The sequence below is a fragment of the Bidens hawaiensis genome, unplaced genomic scaffold, assembly GCF_021521415.1.
Source record: "Bidens hawaiensis isolate Kalapana, Puna unplaced genomic scaffold, B.hawaiensis_p1.1 tig00010636_1, whole genome shotgun sequence".
NCBI lineage: Eukaryota > Viridiplantae > Streptophyta > Magnoliopsida > Asterales > Asteraceae > Bidens > Bidens hawaiensis.
Genome location: NW_027491815.1, coordinates 336,246 through 356,005, shown reverse-complemented (window position 1 = coordinate 356,005; position 19,760 = coordinate 336,246). Strand labels below are relative to the sequence as shown.

At 31.8% G+C, this 19,760-nt stretch overlaps 2 protein-coding genes across 2 annotated transcripts in view; one reads left to right on the top strand and one right to left on the bottom strand.

Moving 5' to 3' along the window:
• The window catches only part of LOC143535840 (uncharacterized), a 209,308-nt gene that overhangs the window by 165,202 nt on the left and 24,346 nt on the right, over nt 1-19,760 (top strand). The gene's annotated exons all lie outside the window — the stretch shown is intronic.
• LOC143535828 (serine carboxypeptidase 1-like) lies at nt 12,967-18,233 on the bottom strand. Its single transcript, XM_077029969.1, has 14 exons — nt 17,925-18,233; nt 17,125-17,270; nt 16,477-16,544; nt 16,229-16,351; nt 15,834-15,936; nt 15,720-15,757; nt 15,504-15,605; nt 14,695-14,775; nt 14,349-14,600; nt 13,990-14,055; nt 13,784-13,905; nt 13,495-13,608; nt 13,370-13,415; nt 12,967-13,194 (listed from the first exon to the last, which is right to left on the bottom strand). Exons 1-14 carry the CDS (start codon nt 18,050-18,052, stop codon nt 13,111-13,113), a joined length of 1,473 nt encoding a protein of 490 aa, XP_076886084.1. The 5' UTR covers nt 18,053-18,233; the 3' UTR covers nt 12,967-13,110.

The window sequence follows — 19,760 nt, the reverse complement described above, 5'->3', positions numbered from 1 at the left end:
TTTTTTCTCAAATGAAGTGGTTTGATGTAGTAACTTAATTTAAAACCCAGCTTTACTTACTAACTAGGTACAAAAATCAGTTATTACATGTGTTTTGATCCCTTTTGGTATAGACATGTACCAATTGCTAGATTGTAACTATGAAGTATGAACTTGTTGCTTTGAAAGCTAAAATTTATGCTTGTAGCTTAGATGCCCGTGCACTAATCAAACTCAACACACCGATCACGAGTTTAAAATCGACCAAGAATCAATGTCCGTGCGGGAGGAATAACGAATATGACGCCATACTAGTGCGATATTGAATACTAAAAGAAAGTGTGAACAAATTAAAGGGGAAGATGTCATAACTTGTCAAGTTGAAGAAAGAGAGGCAAAGGAAATCGGACATGAAAGTGCTTAGTACTAATACCGATCAAATGTCTTCATCCGATTTTGAAATATTTGAGATAAGGTGTCCACACAAAATACCATGTGTAATATTTTAAGGGATTTGTTTGTTAATTTTTTATTTTAATATTTGTAATTTATTAAATGAGCATTTGTCTTTTTCTATCATATTTTAAACTATTTTAAATAGCTAATTATAAATTATTTTATCAATGTGTAGTATATTGGTGGCCCTTCTTTCCATGATTTCATTCAAGTTTCGTCACCACATGTTATTCAAAATATGTTTATACAAAGCTTTAGCATCACATATAATTTATTTATTTTCGTTGTTTTGTTGATTCATTTACATGTGCATATGAATCATACATACATGTATATATTTTAATTACTGGGATTTAATTACCAGTAAAAACCATTTTAATGCATTATTTATAAACATAATATACGTAAAATACATATTTGAAGCATTTACTTGTGCATATCTATATATCGCTACAATAAGCATATTCACTCATCTGTAAATCAATTAGAGGTGTGCAAACCAGTTCCAAAGTCAAAACTGATTCGGGTTAGTCAACAAAAGGTCAAAACAAATTGGGGTTCTTGATTGTGTGGGTTCGGGCTAGCTGGTTTTAATGGAGAGGATTATAAATCGGCTTGGAACCTACGGGTTCTATCAGGTCAAAACCGGTTTCCCTTGTACTGGGTTCAAATTGATTCGGGTCGGGTCAAGGAACCTGTTTCTTTGTGCATTTACAAATACAATTAACATAGATAAATTAGAGGACCAATTACCAAAATGCCCTCAAAAACAAAAACCTTCTAAACATGTTACATGACATTTTACACCAAAGAAGTATCCTAATTCAAAGAAAATTAATTATATTCAAATATCGTTGTTGCTTTTCTCTTAATCTTAAAGAAGCATGCATCTCCACAATTATTTTTTCTTTTCCAAAAAGATACCAACTTTTTTCTTCTTTTATGATGGTGGCACTATGCTTTCTTGATTCATTATCTTATCTTCTTTTGCAAACCATTCAAATGCAGTTTAAGTGAGCCAAGATATTCAAATGCACAATATACAACTCAAAGATTACTAACAACACAAACATGGCCAAACCCCAAATCACAAAAAGACTCAAACAGAGCAATAGTGATGCACTGATGCCAAACACCCCTATTTACATGGGCAATTATGACTTTTCACCAAGAATTGAACTTTCTATCATCTAATTACAGTTAAAGTAAAGAATACATAGTTAGCAGCATAATGTGTCAAAACTTAATTCTTGATGATGTGTCACCTCATGAAAGGTCCAATAAATGCGATGATGAATGCTATAAAGACCGTTGTAATTACAACAGAAACTAAAGATGACCGGAAAAATTAACTCTTTGCGCTTGGCCCCTGCATTCCATTTATAAAAAAAATAAGAAGGTTAAAATAATTGGTCAAGCCGGTCAAAAGTGATGCCAAAAATCGTATCTATTCAAGACGGTTTTTATAAGTGTTTAATACCATCTTTATAGTTTTATATATACTAGACGGGTGCCCGCGTGATGCAGCGGGAAATGCGGACTTTGGTAATCACATTACAAGTTTATGTGTGTTCATTGTTCGATTTGAAACCGTAAAACGTTCAAACCGGTCATTGGTTTGGTTTCACGATTGACTTTTTTTCTTTAACTTTTGGCCAGCCGATTTCAATTTTATCGGGGTAGTTTCGGTTTTCGACGACAAAAAACCGATACTGACGGTTTGGCTCATGGTTTAATTTAAAAACCATCAAAAACATACCGCAAATACCCATACGTAAAATGTTGTATTTTTAACTGAAAAAACTATAGCAATATGATACTCAAATTAAAGATAATTATATGTTTGCTTTTATGGTGCAATGCTTTATAAAAAACTAGGGTATAGACCCGCGTGACACGCGGGTGGAACAACATGTCAATACAAAAAATCAACTTATACATAGATTTAAGTTAACATACTACTTCATATTTTGTTACCAAAATATTTATAAAATTACATTGTCTTAAGATTCAAACTTCAAAGTTACAATAAGTTAATTGAAACAAAACAACCAAAAGACATTAACAAAAACACTAAACATCTTCTTTGATATTAAAACATCATCAAAGTCTTCAAAAGTTATACAAACATAAACTTCCACTTCCTAATAACCTGAAAAGTTATAAAAACAATACAATATTCAATTAAATTAAACTTAACATAACAACATGTTTAATAATTACTAACATCTAAGCATTACAAAGTTGTTATGTACAACCTACAAATCTAAAGTTCATAAAAATACTTATTAGTTGGTCTAAAAAGATGTTGACAATATACTTCTTTTATTAAATCTATGAAGAATATCTAAAGCATTAATATATTACCTGCTCCTTCGTCATCGAACAACAAACTTTCCGGATAACCATCATAATCACTTTCATAGTTTGCACACTCGTCTAACCATTTAACCTTCAAACCAACCTCCCTTTCCAACTCAACATGTGCAATTTCTTTTCTATGATTAGATAACTTCAACATATCTAGCTCTCTCAAAAGGAACAAATCATCACATGACAAAAGTTGTTTAGGATTCAAATTTTTGTACTGGCCATTCTCAAACTTTATAACAACTTTGTTTTGATTAGGATAAAAATACCAATCCCTAACATGTTCAAACGGTAAAACAAATTGGTGAAGATCAGCAAGGTAATGATGTAAAAGATTTATGAGATTGGTGTAACATCCCCAAAAATTTCGATTCAAATTTGACAACTTAGGAAAGTTGAGGGATCAAAAATAATAACAAGACAAGTCATAAGAAAATATTAAATAAAGGAATTATAAGAAAAATAAGGAAATAAAAATATTTCCTAAGTTAAGTTTACTTACATGAAAAGAAATTTCATCCCACATTGGAAGATGTAAGAAAGTGGAAGCATTCCACTAAGATATAAATAAGGGAGATGGAATCCATCCCACATGGAAAGTGGTAAAGAAATGGAAGCTCTTTATAAGGAAGAGATTTTCCATAGTTATATTCTTTTATGAATATCATGCACCAAGTGGTCCTAGCGGAGGGTGCGTAGCACCCGACGCGCACGGGCGAGGGCGAGGGCGTTGGGCGCAATGTGGCGCTTTGATGGCGCACTTCGCACTTCGCACGCATCGCGGTACGCAATGAGACTCAAAAACGGCAATAAATAGGGTGGCCATGGCACATTCATTTCACACCCACAGCCACTCTCTCTCTAAAACAACATTCTCTCTCTACCTCGGTTTGCGTTCCGAATATCGTTTTGCGTGCCACCAACCCGACAAATATTACATCGTAATCCGTGCCAAGTACCCGACATTCCGTCTCGAAGTACGTGTACGACCCGACGACCGAACATTGCCTTGATTTGCGTGCAAAGGAAGGTGGATCAAGAACGCCTCGATAAACTTGCGTATAGAATAGAAGTACTGCCCGTATAAACTTAGGAATATCTAACTCCGAATACCGTGTGAGGTAAGGGGTTCTGTCTAAGTTATCGAAGTTATAGCCGAACCTTGATTACGATTAAGAATAATATAATTTTTCTTAAGCAAGGGTTATAGTTAAAATAATATTTCTTTAATATTAAGAAATATAATATTCAAAGAGTATAGCTAAATAATGTTTCTTCTTGAAGAAGAAACTCAGTATAGACGTTTCTTCCTGAAGAAGAAACGTAGCATATAAATGGTAAATAAAGAAATGACTAAAGGTCCAAATGTTTTTATCAAGTTTAAAGCTATACGAAATAGACTAAAGGTCTAAAGCTAGATCGTTGATCTAGTTATTTATACAAAATGTTATTCTCGTACTATAGGTCCGAGGTAACAAAACAAGAAGAGGAATCAGAATAACAGGAATCAGTAAAAGAAACTGATTATAAACAGAACAGGTGAATACGCCCCCAAACCTTTTATAATGAGTCTGAATGTTTTCATATGATTTACGAATCCTTAAAAACTTTGTGTACAATAATAAGAAACGAACACTCTGATTAAGAGTATACATGTGTCTGGATCCAAACATACATGGTGACTCGGCATTTCCCCGAGGCCATGCATATCATCAACATGCCTCTGAAGGTCTAAGGGACTGTTCAGAGAAATGATATTGTGTATATAATTAATTGTACATGGTACTTAGGGTAATTTGATCCCAATGTAGTTGGGTGCCTAATGAGTAGTCACAAAGGTATTATTGTTGGTTTCACAAATGTATTGAAAAGAGATTTTAAAGTCAGCGTTATTCAACAGCTTTGTGCTGACGTATTTTTCCCCCATGTTACAGGGAAACAAGAAAGGTTAGAACATACAAGCAAGAGGAAATAGAAAATTGGAGTTATAGTCATTAGATGCTATCCGATGACTCAGATATTTTATTGCAAAATATTACAAAGAGTTATGTTTTCTAAAGAAATGTATTGTAAACGATGAACGGGTATTTAAACCCGACTTTTTAATAAGTTTTCAAAGTAATAATATTTTATTAAAGACTTCCGCTGAAATAAAACCCGCAACTCTGATTTATTTACAAAAGAGGTACCAACTTTTGGTCACACGCCTAGGCCCTAAAATGGGGTGTGACAATTGGTTTCCTCTAGACATGGTAAAAGTTTCCGAACACCAATCTCATGAATCTGATGTTTGAGGAGGTTATTAAACATCATCACAGATTCAATATTATCTTTGTGTATCATGAGTAAATCGCTAAACGGAAATTCATACTTACGTAAAACAGTAGAGAACTTCCAATTGACAATGGTAGACATGTTTTTCCGATTAATTTTGTTATGAAAACCTTTAGAGTGTAAAAGAAGAAAAAGATGATGATGATGATGAATTAAATTGATAATTATAAAATACAAAAATGAAGTGACGTTTTAATTTTCCAAAGATGTAAATCATTATATCTATCTAATGAGTATATCATGCATAGTTACCCTATATTTCTAATATTTTATTAAATATTATATTTACTGTTTTTAATACTTTAAGTTAAAATTTAAATACTCATATACACAATTGTATGTTATTAAACATTTGAATCCGGATTTTTTTTGTATATATTAACATTAAATATTTATTTATAACTTAATAACAATTTTTAAGATATGATAACAAACAAAAGTATAGAACAAAAAAAGTATAGACCAAAGAAAGTTACATGATAACAATAAGTGTAGAATAGAACAATTTCAAAGACATGACAAATTCACTATGTTTTCATTCTACGTTTCCAAAAATCTCCTTGTACACAACATTTGTTGTTTTATTTGTAAGCTTTGATTCTTTGTCGAGTATCACTAACTTAATACCATCTCGACTCTTCACTCTTGACAAAGCGACATAAAGCTGACCATGGGAAAATACTGGATCTTTAAGATACAATCCAACTTTTGACAAAGATTGACCTTGACTCTTGTTGATTGTCATGGCAAAACATACTAAGATAGGAAACTGTCTTCTTTTAATCTAAAAGGAAGTTTCTTATCAGTTGGTGTAAGAGTTACTCGACTAATTAGAGTACGATATCCTATATTTGTACCAGAGACAACTTTAGCATAAATTACACGCCTACCGAGACTAACAACTTGAAGGCGCGTTCCATTGCACAAACCCTTTTTATGATTAATATTCCTTAATAGCATGATTGGAACACCAACTTTGAGGACCAATCTATGATTGGGCATTCCTGACATCTTTAAACCATTTAACAAATCAGGAGAGTACAAATGTGGATAAAATCCTCTGAAACGTCTTCACATTCAGCTAAACTGTCGGAACTTAGATACTCGACTTCTTCACCAGGAAATATGGCTAACATACGTTCATTAATTTCTTGAACAACCTCATTCAAAGGTTCCAACAGTGCACGATCCAGAAAGTATGTAAGTTCGTTGAATCTATCTAATATATTAGGATATACAAAGGTTATTAAATCACCCATGGGATCAACTGAGTTCAATATCAAAAGATCGCCTAGAATATCAATAACCGACTGTCCGTCATTGGACCACCAACGTTTCCTTGACCTATGTCTAATAGCCAATCAGCAAACTCTCTGATGTTTTCAACGTCTGAAGATCGACATCCAACTGTAAGCCTCATGTTCTTAGTTAGTTTAAGAACTTTACATTTTGACCAGATATAAGAAGAATTTATGCAAGCATTGACACATTCACTTCTTGTACCGTTGGTTACAACGGGCAAAATTTGACGAAAATCACCACTAAAGACAACAACCTTACCTCCAAAAACGGCTTCAGAAGAATTACCAGAATCACCATGCATAACATCATTTAAAGTCATATCCAACGCCTCGAAAGCATGCTTATGAATCATGGGTGCTTCATCCCAAATTATTAAGCTTGTCTTTTTCAATAACTCATATACGTCGGTATTTCCTTTAACCTAATTTATGAAAGAATAAAAAAACATAAACAAAGTAAGATATTTAAAAGTAAATTGATACTGGAATAACAAATAAACCCATATATACTCAAAAAATGATTAATATAAAAATTAACATAATTGGGTTGTAATATGACCGGACAAATGGAATCTTCGGTCAAATTAACAGGTATTAAAAATCTCGAATGTGCGGTTCTTCCACCCTCCAAAAGCAAAGAAGCTATACCACTTGAAGCGACATTCAACACAACTTCTCCTTTTGACCTTATCGATGCAGATAAGGTTTTCCATAAATAATTTTTTCCAGTACCGCCGTAACCATAAACAAAATATACTCCACCTTTTTTATCTATCAAAGCACTCATTATTTCGTTACAAACCCCTCGTTGTTCATCTATTAACGAATCAAACAGATTATTAAATTCGTTATTCATGGTCTCGGTATCATATGAGAGCTCTTCCACTATTAACGGATTGGTTGCTCGTGAAATTGTCTCCATATCTGGAAATGGAATTTGTTGATATCTTCTAAGACTGGAGTTGTTTGAAATTAAAAAATTTTCAATTTCGAGGAGTGCTAGGTTTTTTAACTGTTGTTGATTAAGAGAAGTACTACAAACAGTAATAAGTATAAATCTTTTATTACAAAAACATGTCAGCAAATGTTATGTTACAAACGGTAATAGTAATACCTTAAATCACATATCTCCATTGTACGCTTGTTTTTGTCCTTGACGTTTGAAGCATTGCTCTTGAACACATGAACCACGTGACCAATAATATCTAAAACAAACAAAAATAAATAATTAATTAATTAGCAGATTTAATGGGCATCTAATGGTAAATATATAAATCAGTTTATTTGAATGAAAACTTTTATATACCAACTGTGGATTTCAAAGAAACATCTTTATTGATTAGTGATGGAAAAGAAATCATCTTAAAACCAAACAGCCGACTATCAAACTCCTGACATGGATTCACATGTGTGTTTGGTCCCAACACCAATTTGTTGGAACAGTCAATGACACGGTAATTAGATCCGTTTAGACCAACGCTCGGATTAACTATAGTCAGAGTTGAGCTTTCCTTGAGGAATCTTTTGAATCTAAAGATATCCTGTTTGTAAACTGTTGATTGGATACGATTCTCCTGTCATTAAGCCAAAAATATATATGAGAATTTAAATTTCAAGTGAATCAATAATTAGATAAAAAAAAGTAGAATCTGTAACATATATACATATTCGTAATTACATACGTACATTTTCATCCATAAGCACCATTTCGATCAGAAAATCCTCATTCACATTTTTATTGTCTTTTATACTCCAAAGTCTTATAACTCTAACCTTAAGAGTTGATGGTGATGTTTTTAGAACATCAATCTCATTAAGCATGGTAAAATTTTGATCTTCCATTGTCCTATGAATAAAATTAAAATTTAACAGATTAGACAAAAATAATTGAAACATAAAAACAAATATTAACACGGGAGGAGCTTACATTGTTGCAGAATTTTATAATTCAGAAAAGTATGATAAAGGCTTATGTGATTAGACATATGTTATATAGTAGGATGTAGAAAATAAAATTTTTGGTAAACGTATTATGTTTAGAAACTTTCTAAATATAGTTTGAATATAATTTATGCGGTTAATTGTAATTCATTATTCCAAAAATAACCGCTTGATAATTTTATGAAATTATATCTATAATGTATTAGTATACAATAAAAATCTTTTAAATATTAAAGGTAACTGAAAACCATTATTAATATAATTACACATGTTTATTGAATTTATTTTTCCAAAAATAACAAATCGAATATATTGAAAATTTAAATTTAGAATGTATTATTATACAAAAAATATTTGATTTCAATATTTAAGGTTAGATTATTTCATTTTATTGTTATATATTGATTAATGAAATAAGTTACTGAAATCATTAATTCTTTACTTAATTACTTAATTATTGTTATTATCGCCAAATTTAAAATTATTTGTTTGTTTTACAAAATAACAATTATGATTTAGAAAGCTTACTAAACTTATAATCTTAAAAAAATTAAAAGTTTCTGTTTTTTGATAAAACTAAAACTAAATTGGCCGGAAAATAAAATTAGACGGAAATTAGCCGGAAATCATAATTAAGATTGGACAAAGAAAACAATTATAAATTTAACACAAATAAATCATAAAATTGGTCGGATAAAAATTACTTAAAATAATATTTCCATAACAATACAAAAACCACCGGGGAAATAAATTGAACGGAAATTAGATGGAATTTTAAATATAAATATTTGAAAAACAAAACTATAAGAACAGGTTAGCCGGAAAATTTTAAGACTGAGACAAAGAAAACAATTATAAATTATACATAAATATATCAACAAATCGGTCGGATATAAAGTATTGAAGGAAACTTTTGCCGGAAGAACCAGTCCACATCAGTAAACAAAAAAATTATTAATTGACCGGAAGAATCAGTAAACATCAGTAAACATAAAATAGGCGTATTACAGATTTGCCGGAAAGATTGAGAATTTTTTAAATAAAATAACTGTATTTGCAAAATTTGAGTGATAGTTACCTTCAATATAATCATCGGATAACCAAATCCCACTATTTTGATGTCTCCAATCGGTTCGAATCCAAACGGCACAAATAGGGCTCGTATTGTTGATAAACAATGTAGAGGTTCGATGGTGGATCTAAACGACGGATGTAGGATTCGTATATCATCGGAAAGTAACACAGAAAATCAGTGGTAGAATTGATTGTAGATCTCGCCGCCGGAATTAGGGTTGGTATAATCATCGGGAGATTAGAGAGAGAATCGGTGGTGGAGATCAATAGTTTTTGTGAAAAAAAAACAGGTTTTGATTTTTTGTGACTTTGGAGACCAGGACACGTGGCGCAATATTAGACCTTCTGAGAATGGTAACTTGCTGACTCGATTGCACATGTGGACAACCTAGTTGAAGGCCATGTGTCCACATTGTATTGATTTAATAGTATTTAAAGATATTAACGTATAAAAAAGTTTTGACCGTTAAAATTTTGTGAGGGAAGTTGGGTTAAAACTTAAAAGTGAAAATGAAAAACAATATATAAGTAAAAGATTAAGGGTTATAGTTGTAAGTATTGTTTAAATTTATAAAAGGTGATTAAAGTTAAGAGGACAAAATTAGAACTATGTTTAATGATTTGAAAGTGCATATATTTATCATTTAAAAGACTATATTACCCTTTTTAACATGTTTTATTGGGTTGTAACTTATAACTTATGTATTATAATTTGTATTTTAGAAGTTTCTTAATTTGTCCATCTCTCCCTCATTATATATAGTTTTGCGTGTTCATTTTTTTTGAAAGGTTTGTGTGTTCATTTTAAATGTGTAACTTTGGACTTATTTTTGCGAATGAAATGGTTTAATGGTATAACTTAATTAACTACCGTAATTACTAAATAGTTACAAAATTCAATGCTTCAGATTCTAAACTTATTCTAACTATTTAGTAGACTACGATTAACCAGGGCCGGCCTAGGTCATGGATAGATCACCCAGGTTCGGGTCCATAAGCAGTGACAATTGCCCTATGAAGACTCGCTTTCGCTACGGCTCCGGTGGGTTCCCTTAACCAAGCCACTGCCTATGAGTCGCCGGCTCATTCTTCAACAGGCATGCGGTCAGAGCCCCGGGCTCCTCCCACTGCTTGGGAGCTTACGGTTTCATGTTCTATTTCACTCCCCAATGGGGGTTCTTTTCACCCTTCCCTCACGGTACTACTTCGCTATCGGTCACCCAGGAGTCTTTAGCCTTGCAAGGTGGTCCTTGCTGATTCACACGGGATTCCACGTGCCCCATGCTACTCGGGTCAGAGCGTAAGCTAGTGATGTGTGGCCGGGTAATCGACGGCCACAGGCCCAACACCTCGCTAGGCCCGAAAAAAAAATTAGATTTTTTTTTATGTATTTTTATAAAAAAAATATTGTATAATCAATATTTCAACATAATTTCATAACTATTAGTTTGGTCTACTGGCAAAGAGGTATGACTGTATGACATCTAACCAAGAGGTTGTGGGTTCTAGTTTTAGTTGAGACCTTTTTATATTTATTTTTATACACAATTTTTTTACACAACTCAAATCATAACTAAGTAGTAAGTATGCCACTTAAAATTAAATTATTTAAACCAAAAAAAAATGTTTCTTTTACATAAGGCTCAAAAAAAATTTCGCCTTAGGCCCAAAAAAGAATTCGTCTTTTCAGAGCCGGCCCTGCGATTAACCAATAATGAATTAACGTTACCATGCAAAACAATTTAGACAAATTTTATTATATATGTAGAGGAAGGATCAAATACAAATAAAGAATATTGTAAAAACGGTAGGAACAAATCTTGGCCTTCCATATTTTCATCTTTGGCTGAGATTTTGTATCCGATCATATTTAATTAAGTAGCGACTAAAAAGGGAATAAAGGGTACTTTTGTAAGTTTATAGTTTTTTATAATTAGAATCCCCTGATTTCTCGTCCCACTTCCATCGCATACGGGAAATCATCATATAAAATATGAAACACTTAAATAAACTGATGAGAAAAATCAATCCAACTATCGCCGGAATTGCCATCGTCAGTGTCGGAATTGTCGTCACAACTCTTATTGCTTACCCCGGCCGGAATCAACGCCGAAATATCTTAATCATGTGCTCGATGACTATCGTGAAGGGTTGGAGCAAAAGGATAAGCATAATTAAAAAACCGAATGATATCCTTGTTCAAATTAGATGAAATTTTCAATTGCACATATTCTGAAGCTTTTTTTATAAACGATCTTCTTCATATTTTATGATTGTTGGAGCTTGCTATCAATTATATACACTTAAGTGTTGTGCTGGTTGTAATGATCATGCTGTTATGTATAATGTGCTCCTTTTTTAAGGTTGATACACGTTGTGCTGATTGTAATGATCGTGTTAAGTATTATGTGCTAAACTGGTAATTTGTTTTGTGCTGGTTGTAATGATCATGTTTTTAAAGTATTTTGTGCTAATTTGTTTTGTGTTAAATGCTATGTAGTGGACTTTGAATTAAATAGCTTTAATTCCATATTTTACTCTTTTATATATATATATATTAGTTTTGATCGATAGTTAATATTTATTTTCTTTTTTCATGCACAATCAAACCAACACAACATTTACAACCAATGCTACCTTTAACAACACAAACAAATCAGCACAAAATACATAACAGCACGATCATTACAACCCGCTCAACATTTAACAGCACAAAACATCACATAATACTTAAAAACTCGATAATTATAACCAGGGGCATTTACATATTTCCTCTTCCTAACATCCTTAATTACATATTTTCCCAATACTAAAAAATAATTACATATTTTCCCTTCCTAACACATATAAAAAGGGGAAATATGTAATTAATTTTGGGGTTGAAGATATATGTAATTAAGAGTATTTAGCAAGGGAAAATATGTAAAAATTCCTAAAAGAATAACATAAATAGAGTTTGCATAATTGTAGTGGCGGTTCAAACAAATCAAAATTAAAAATACAATTGTACCCCTAGTGTAAAATTTGCTAGTTGCCATGTGTCATTTATGGATTGTTTCCTATGTTTCTTACCAAAATAATGTTTTGTATGATATCTCTACTCTATATATGTAAACTCACGAGAATAGTTTATGCGTGTGTTTTGATCTATTTTCTGTATAGACATCTACTAATTGATAAATTATATCTTTGAACTTCTTGTTGCTTTGAAAGTTAAAAATTTATGCTTGCCATCCCAATATTCACTTTTCGTTCTTAAGATGGGAGCTTCTAAGGGCGTTGTGTATATGAAGGGCAAAGGGAGATTGCAAGGTCCTTAGCAGGGTTGAACCCGAGAGCTCGATGACCTTCATGGGCCCTCAATGAGTTACAAAAATGGGCCTAAAAAATTAAACATAATTTATTATGTTATTAATAGTTATATATAAAAAATATTTTTAATAGAAATGATTTTTATATTGGGTGTGGTTTTATTTAATGAAATAAACACCAACATGGCAACAATCAATTTCAATTTCACAGGATATTTTTCATTTCAATTTTCATCATCCATGACATTTGCTTTATTATTTTCTGATTTTCTCCTATTATTCTTGACTTAACAAATGCATTAACGTCACAAATATCGTGTTAACGCACTATCAATGAGCTTTACTTATATCTCCTTTTCCTCCAACCAACGACTGTAAAACGCCAACGCTTCCTTAGGCTTGTACTCTGGTACCGTATGACCCGATCCCTACACCAACATTACCATAAAATTAAATTCAAATAAACACACGACAAGCTAGCTTAAACTGTATTATCGCCTAATTGGGGGGGGGTATATATTAATAAAAAGTATATATCCTCAAACACAGATTAAAAACCGCAAAAAAGTGCATGTCTTAAAGCATCAATCCCATATGGTATACCTTAATAGTTAGAAATGTGAGGTTCTTGTCATATCCTTGTAAGAATCTACAAAACACAATAAACACTTGTGCATTAATATAGACATTATAGAAAAAATATAACCATATAAAAATAAAAAACTAACCCCGCGACTTGATCGTCAACCAGCCACTTCCGCCACTCATCAATAACTCGGTAACCTAATGCTCGTGTCCACGCTTCAGTTCCAGTGAAAGGAACACACATATCATGATCCCCGCTGCACGCACATAAAAATATTATCATATAACTATTTTTAACCTATTTGACCCGTTACAGTCTTACAGATATTATTAGCCAAATCAGCCTAGTTATAAGTAAACAAGTCAAAATTGCTACATCTAATACAATTAACGTTGATGTGACTTGTGATGAACAAAGTTATATAACCCTACCTGTAAATAAGAGCCCGATAACCACGAGCGGTTAGAGTTTTATGGTATGGGATCATGCTTCCAACATCATGACCATATCTTAGCTTACCAGTACATAGCTCCCAATTTCCCGCCGCGCTAATCTGAGTAACCATTTTAGTTCTATTTTTTGTCAAGAATTCAAATGGTGTATAATTTTACAAAAACAGAAATATAGTATAGCTTACCGGGTCGGCATGAATCGCCTTTCGGACTGCTTCATTGTTTAGCCATATTGTTGCTACTTCATCATCCTACAAAAATACATATACAGATATAAGATGGATGATTTTTTTTAAAAAAAATAAAGTAATTTATGATATGTAAATACTAATTCTTGAATATAGTTTCAACTTCATTTAAATGGTTTGACGCGTTATCAATAAAATACAATCACGATATATTGGCATAATCTTTAAAGAAAAAAGATATTATCATTACTAAAAAAACTGTGTGCTTGAATATAGTTTCAACGACCTTTAATCTGGTTGACCCGTTATCAATAAAATACAATTCAGATTAACATAACTAAAATAAGAAAACTTACAGTACATGGGACTCTTCTTGCACCGTTAAAAAGCTCGGGCCAAGAAGGCACATAACCAGCCTTAACCGGGGCCCGAAAAGGCCAGGCCCGCCCAAACATTCTGGTTCGAACTGGAAGGGGTCGTTCGGTCTCACCCAATTTCCTGAAGCTAGCAGGCCACTTTGACTTTGCAAGTTTAATATCACTTGAATTATCACCATGAACATGATAACAGGGTTCCAAAATGTCGTATATGTTTATGCCGTCAATGGTCTGAAGTTACAAGTGCAAATTCAGTACATGTAAGGATATTGTTTAATTAATTCAAGTTAATCTTATGAGAAATAACAAACGGTAAGAAGATTACATCGTCAACTTTTGAAAGCTTGGTTTGACAAGCGTCGTTTGCTGGAATGTAATAGTTTCCTTGGCATTCTTTGACAACATCCTGCATGTGTTTATGGTCAACCTCTGTTCATAAAGATGCAGTTTGACTTTTCAAGTCAAAACGGATGAAAATCCTCAATTTTGTACACCATTTTAAGCTTTATGAAAAAAATTTACAAAGATTATCATGGGCTTGAAATTTCCAAGGAAAGCATTTTAAAATCAGAAACTTAAAGATAAAATATTCAATATATTTGACCTCGAGAGTCAAAGTTCCAACGTGTAACAATTTCCTAACCATATCAGATTTTATACCATTATATTACAAAGATCACTGTGGATGTTACAACTAACAATTTGTCAGATTTTACCTATAAATTAGAATGTTGAAAATAAATTATTTGACCTTTAAAGTTATAGATCCAACAGAGAGGAAAAGTATATAGCGGTTGACTTTTTAAGTCAAACGGGCTCGTTCTTAATTTCAAGCGTGATGCAAAAATCATACAACTCTTTATGGAACTTTTGTACCAATACTGATGTGAAAATGTTTAACTTGGAAAGTAACACATTAAGTTAAAGATCAGAGAGGTCGAGTATATACTATTTGACTTTTTAAGTCTTCCAAATCGGATACGAAAATCATACGACATTATCCGAACTATACTGTTTATTTATTTCTAAACCGTTTTCTAACAAAGGAAAATATGGATGGCAAAACTGTAAATATACTAATATGAAATATTGAACTTGGAAAGTAACAGATTTGACCTCAAAAGTCAAGTCTACCTGATATAGATCCTCTGAAATGAGGCCCATCCCGTGTACAAACGGAACAAGTGCATTGCCATCAAAGGTTTCATCTGTAATTCCATTTCCGACCATGTATCCCTATAATTTTCATAAATTAAAACTAAGGCGTGTAATATTATATGCACGTGCTTCTGTTGTTTGAAGTTGTAATAGTCAGATAATCATTCTAGTGGTTACTAAATGAGAGTGTACCTTAAAGTTAAGAGTGGGTTTTACACCAGCATCAAGTCCTGCAAATATCAAGAAGGGTATTTTTGTAAATTTCTCAAACTTGTGTTACATTGGATTTAATGGGAGATGATTTACCTTGAATCACTTCGAAAGATAATGTAGGGACGTAAACTCCAGCATACGACTCGCCAGCAATGAAAAATGGATTCGAAAGGAATTCGGGATATATCTTAAACCACTAAAATAAAAACAAAAAACAAAAATGTAAATATGTTTAATGAACAATACGATTTAGCATTTAAACTTTCTATGTTGGACTTATGATGAAGTGTAAAAAAATATTTTCATATTAGGTTTAAAAAGGGTAAATAAGTAATTTTGCTTTAACAACCGGAATAAAACTGATTATCAGATATATAGATAATCAGTTTTAAAACAAAAATCCACACATTAAAGATTATAGAAATAACATCTATAAATTTCATATTTAATTTGTTTTCTTTTATTTGTTCCTATTTTATCAAGAATACCTCGAGGAGAAATTTGTGCGAGTCTAAAGCTGTTTGTGTATCTGTGGTGGTATAGTCGGTTTTATTCTTCGAATAAGACATTCCGACCCCAGCTGGAGAATCCAAATATATCACGTTCGAAACCTAAACAAATTTGAATAAAAACGACAACCATATTATTCTTCTTGATAATAATCAAATTTATGTTACTTGTAACATATCATGCTAGTTTAACAACTCCAAAACATCATCATGTATAGATTATAAACCTTGGTCCATGCATATGGATTGAGATGAAGCTTGGGCAAGCCTCCGGTTTTTTCAAAATTAAACGGACCTGCGAAACAACATTGCCTAGTTCTAAGAATCTTAAATGAGGTAAATAATCCAAGAATCACTTTACATATAATACATCCATACATATATACACACAAAGCAACAAAACTATCCTCAAACATAAATAAAATGATTAGTTGCTAAGAGTTATTAACGTTAAACTATTTTGAAGTTCTGAAATGATTATAGAATTATTGAAAAACCATCAATTGTTGATAGTTTCTTATATATTGAATTTGTGATTGATTGGGGTCAAATACTCAGGTTTTTATAATAATTTGGTTAATTATTTTTGATTATTTAGATAAATGTAAAATGTTCTACCCAACCCCCAACCCATAACTGATTATCTTATCATCATATTCTGATTCTTGAAATATCAATGGCCACTTTCAAAAGGCATATCAATTAAACAAGTTCTTTTGACTGGAATCAAGTCAACTGTGTACATCAAATCAAGATTACAAGCAAGTTCCCATTGTTATTTGCATATTCCTAATAACTAACAAGCAAAATTAATAAAAATTTATAGGAAAAACACTAAAGATTCAAATAAAACAGTACATAAAACAAAAGCATACCATGTTCATAAACAAACCCATCCATACTAGAGCAACCAGGGCCACCATTGAGCCAAAGAACCACCGGATCTTGAGAAGGGTTTCTTTCCGACAACACAAAATAATAATACAACTTCTTGCTATGGCTTGCATCAACTGTCACATACCTGCAAACCCATTACAACAAGCCCATCAATAAAATTCAAATATTTTCATGAAAACATCGACAAGTAACTCAAGAAAGTAAAGATAATACAGAATAACAACAAACCAATCAATAAAATCAATCTTTTTATACGGAAACATCAACAAGCAACTCAAGAAAGTGAAGATAATACATAATTACAACAAACCCATAAATAAAAATCAAATCTTTGAATGAAAACATCAAGAACTAAGTCAAGAAGGTGATGATCAAGATTACCCAGCATAATGTTTGGACTACAGAGTTCCATTAAAAATAAAAATAAAAATATATGAAAACATCAACAGATAAGTGAAGAAAGTAAAGGTAATACATAATTACTTCAAACCCATCAATAAAAATCAAATCTTTGTATGAAAACATCAAGAACTAAGTCAAGAAAGTAAAGATAATACATAATTGCAATAAACCCATCAATAAAAATCAATCTTTGCATGAAACCACCAACAAGAAATTAAAGATAATACATAATTGCAACAAACTCATCAATAAATATTAAATCTTTGCATGAAAACATCAACAAGTAAGTAAACATTATACATAATCACAACAAACCCATCAAAAAAATCAAATCTTTGCATGTAAACATCAACAAGAAAGTGAAGATCAAGATTACCCAGCATAATGTTTGGAGGGCAGAGTTCCATTAAACCCAGGAATTTGAGTAACTGCAGCATTTTCAGGTGCTGAGTGTGCCAAGAAAATGGTAAGTGAGATGCAAATTAAAAAAATAATCTTGTACATGTTTTGAAAATAATAATGATTTTGAGGGTTTCAAGACAAATGGATGGGTGACAGATTCTTGAACCTGTGTTGGGAGAGTGTGAGAGTATAAAACAGAGTGAAATGTGTCTTGGTGTTGCCTTACAAGGCAAGTCAAGATAAAAGAAGAAAGGTTTTATGGTTACATTACAACATAAGCATTGAGTCATAAGGCATCAACACTTTTAGTAATTTATTCAAAGATAATAATAGTCCCTCTTTTAGGGTCCAAATTCATAAGTATTAATGTTTTATGATTCCTTTGTATTTGTGGTAATTAAATAAACGGTCTAAAGGATGGAATAACAATTTAAATAATGCCTTTTTGAGGGTACAACCAATTTAAAGTAGACAGCTATGAAATTATGGATGAAAACGTATGCATAACGCATGAGCTATGAACGGTTTTCTTTCTTTATTGAGCAACGTGAAAAAATTTGTTAGCGTCTGGCAAGAAGCTAGAGAATCAAGAAGTTACAACGAGCTTTCACGTTTTGTAGAAATGCAAAATGAAAGTTGGATACATATTTATAATCATATGTAGTTGGAGAGAGAAAAATAGACTGCTAAGATTAGTCTTAGCAATCTAATTTAAGACAATTATTATAAGTGTTTAATACGGTTTGTATAGTATTATATTTATTTATTAGTTTCGCCCTAGCATTTTAAATAATAACTTTGAATTTTTTTAATGAAGTGGTTTAACTTTAATGTAATAAGTTAATTAACCCACCCATATTTACTAGTTAGTTATAAAAACCAATGCTTAAGATTCTTAACGTATTAACCAAACTAAATAGTAGATTACGATTAACAAACAATGAATTAACCCATGTAAAACAACTTTAATAACTTTTGTTATAGATGTAAATTCACAAGAATAGTTTATACATGTGTTTTGATCCCTTTTGGTATAGGCATGAAATAATTGCTAGATTCTAACTTTTAACTCGTTGCTTTAAAAGTTAAAATTAATGCTTGTAGCTTAGATGCCCGTGTACAAATCAACCTCAACGACACCTGTGATGAGTTTAAAACCGACCAAGAATCAATACGTCCGTGCGGGAGGAATAACGGAATTGACACCATCCTCATATGTACCGAATACAAAGAAAGTATGAACAAACTAATGGGGAAGATGTCAGAACTTGTCGAATTGAAGAAAGATGAACTCGGACATGAAACTGCTTAGGTTAAAGGGTGTGGGTCTCATACGTGGCTCATACCATGAGTTAATGGACATGAAACACTCAGGTGATCTAGACGTGACGAATGAGAGAAATGATGTATAGCCTTTGACATTTGTACTAAAGTATCTCCATCCAATTGTGAAACATTTTAGATAACCATCATACAAAATACCATACGTAGTATTTTAGGGATTTGATTGGTACGTTTATTTTTAATATTTGGGTCTATTAAATAGGCATTTGGCTTTTTCTATCACATCTTAAATTATTTAACTATTTAATCATAAATTAAACTTTAAATAAATATTTAAAAAAATGAATTTAAATAATCTCAACTATAGACTATAAACAAATAGCAGTCATAACTAACGAATTAGTTGTTGATGGTCTCATCTTTTAACATATTTGTTTTCAACAAGCCACAACTAATGGAAGTTAAAACTCCATTAGTGTGATAATGACATGTCATGCATACATATAAAAAAAACATGTTTATGTGG

Coding starts and splice junctions, on each gene's coding strand:
- LOC143535828 (XM_077029969.1), bottom strand. CDS start 18,052: ATGTACAAGATTATTTTTTTAATTTGCATCTCACTTACCATTTTCTTG. Junction 15,937..16,228: donor CGCACAAATTTCTCCTCGAG/GTATTCTTGATA, acceptor TTTTTATTTTAG/TGGTTTAAGATATATCCCGA. Junction 13,609..13,783: donor TATCGGGCTCTTATTTACAG/GTAGGGTTATAT, acceptor ATGTGCGTGCAG/CGGGGATCATGATATGTGTG.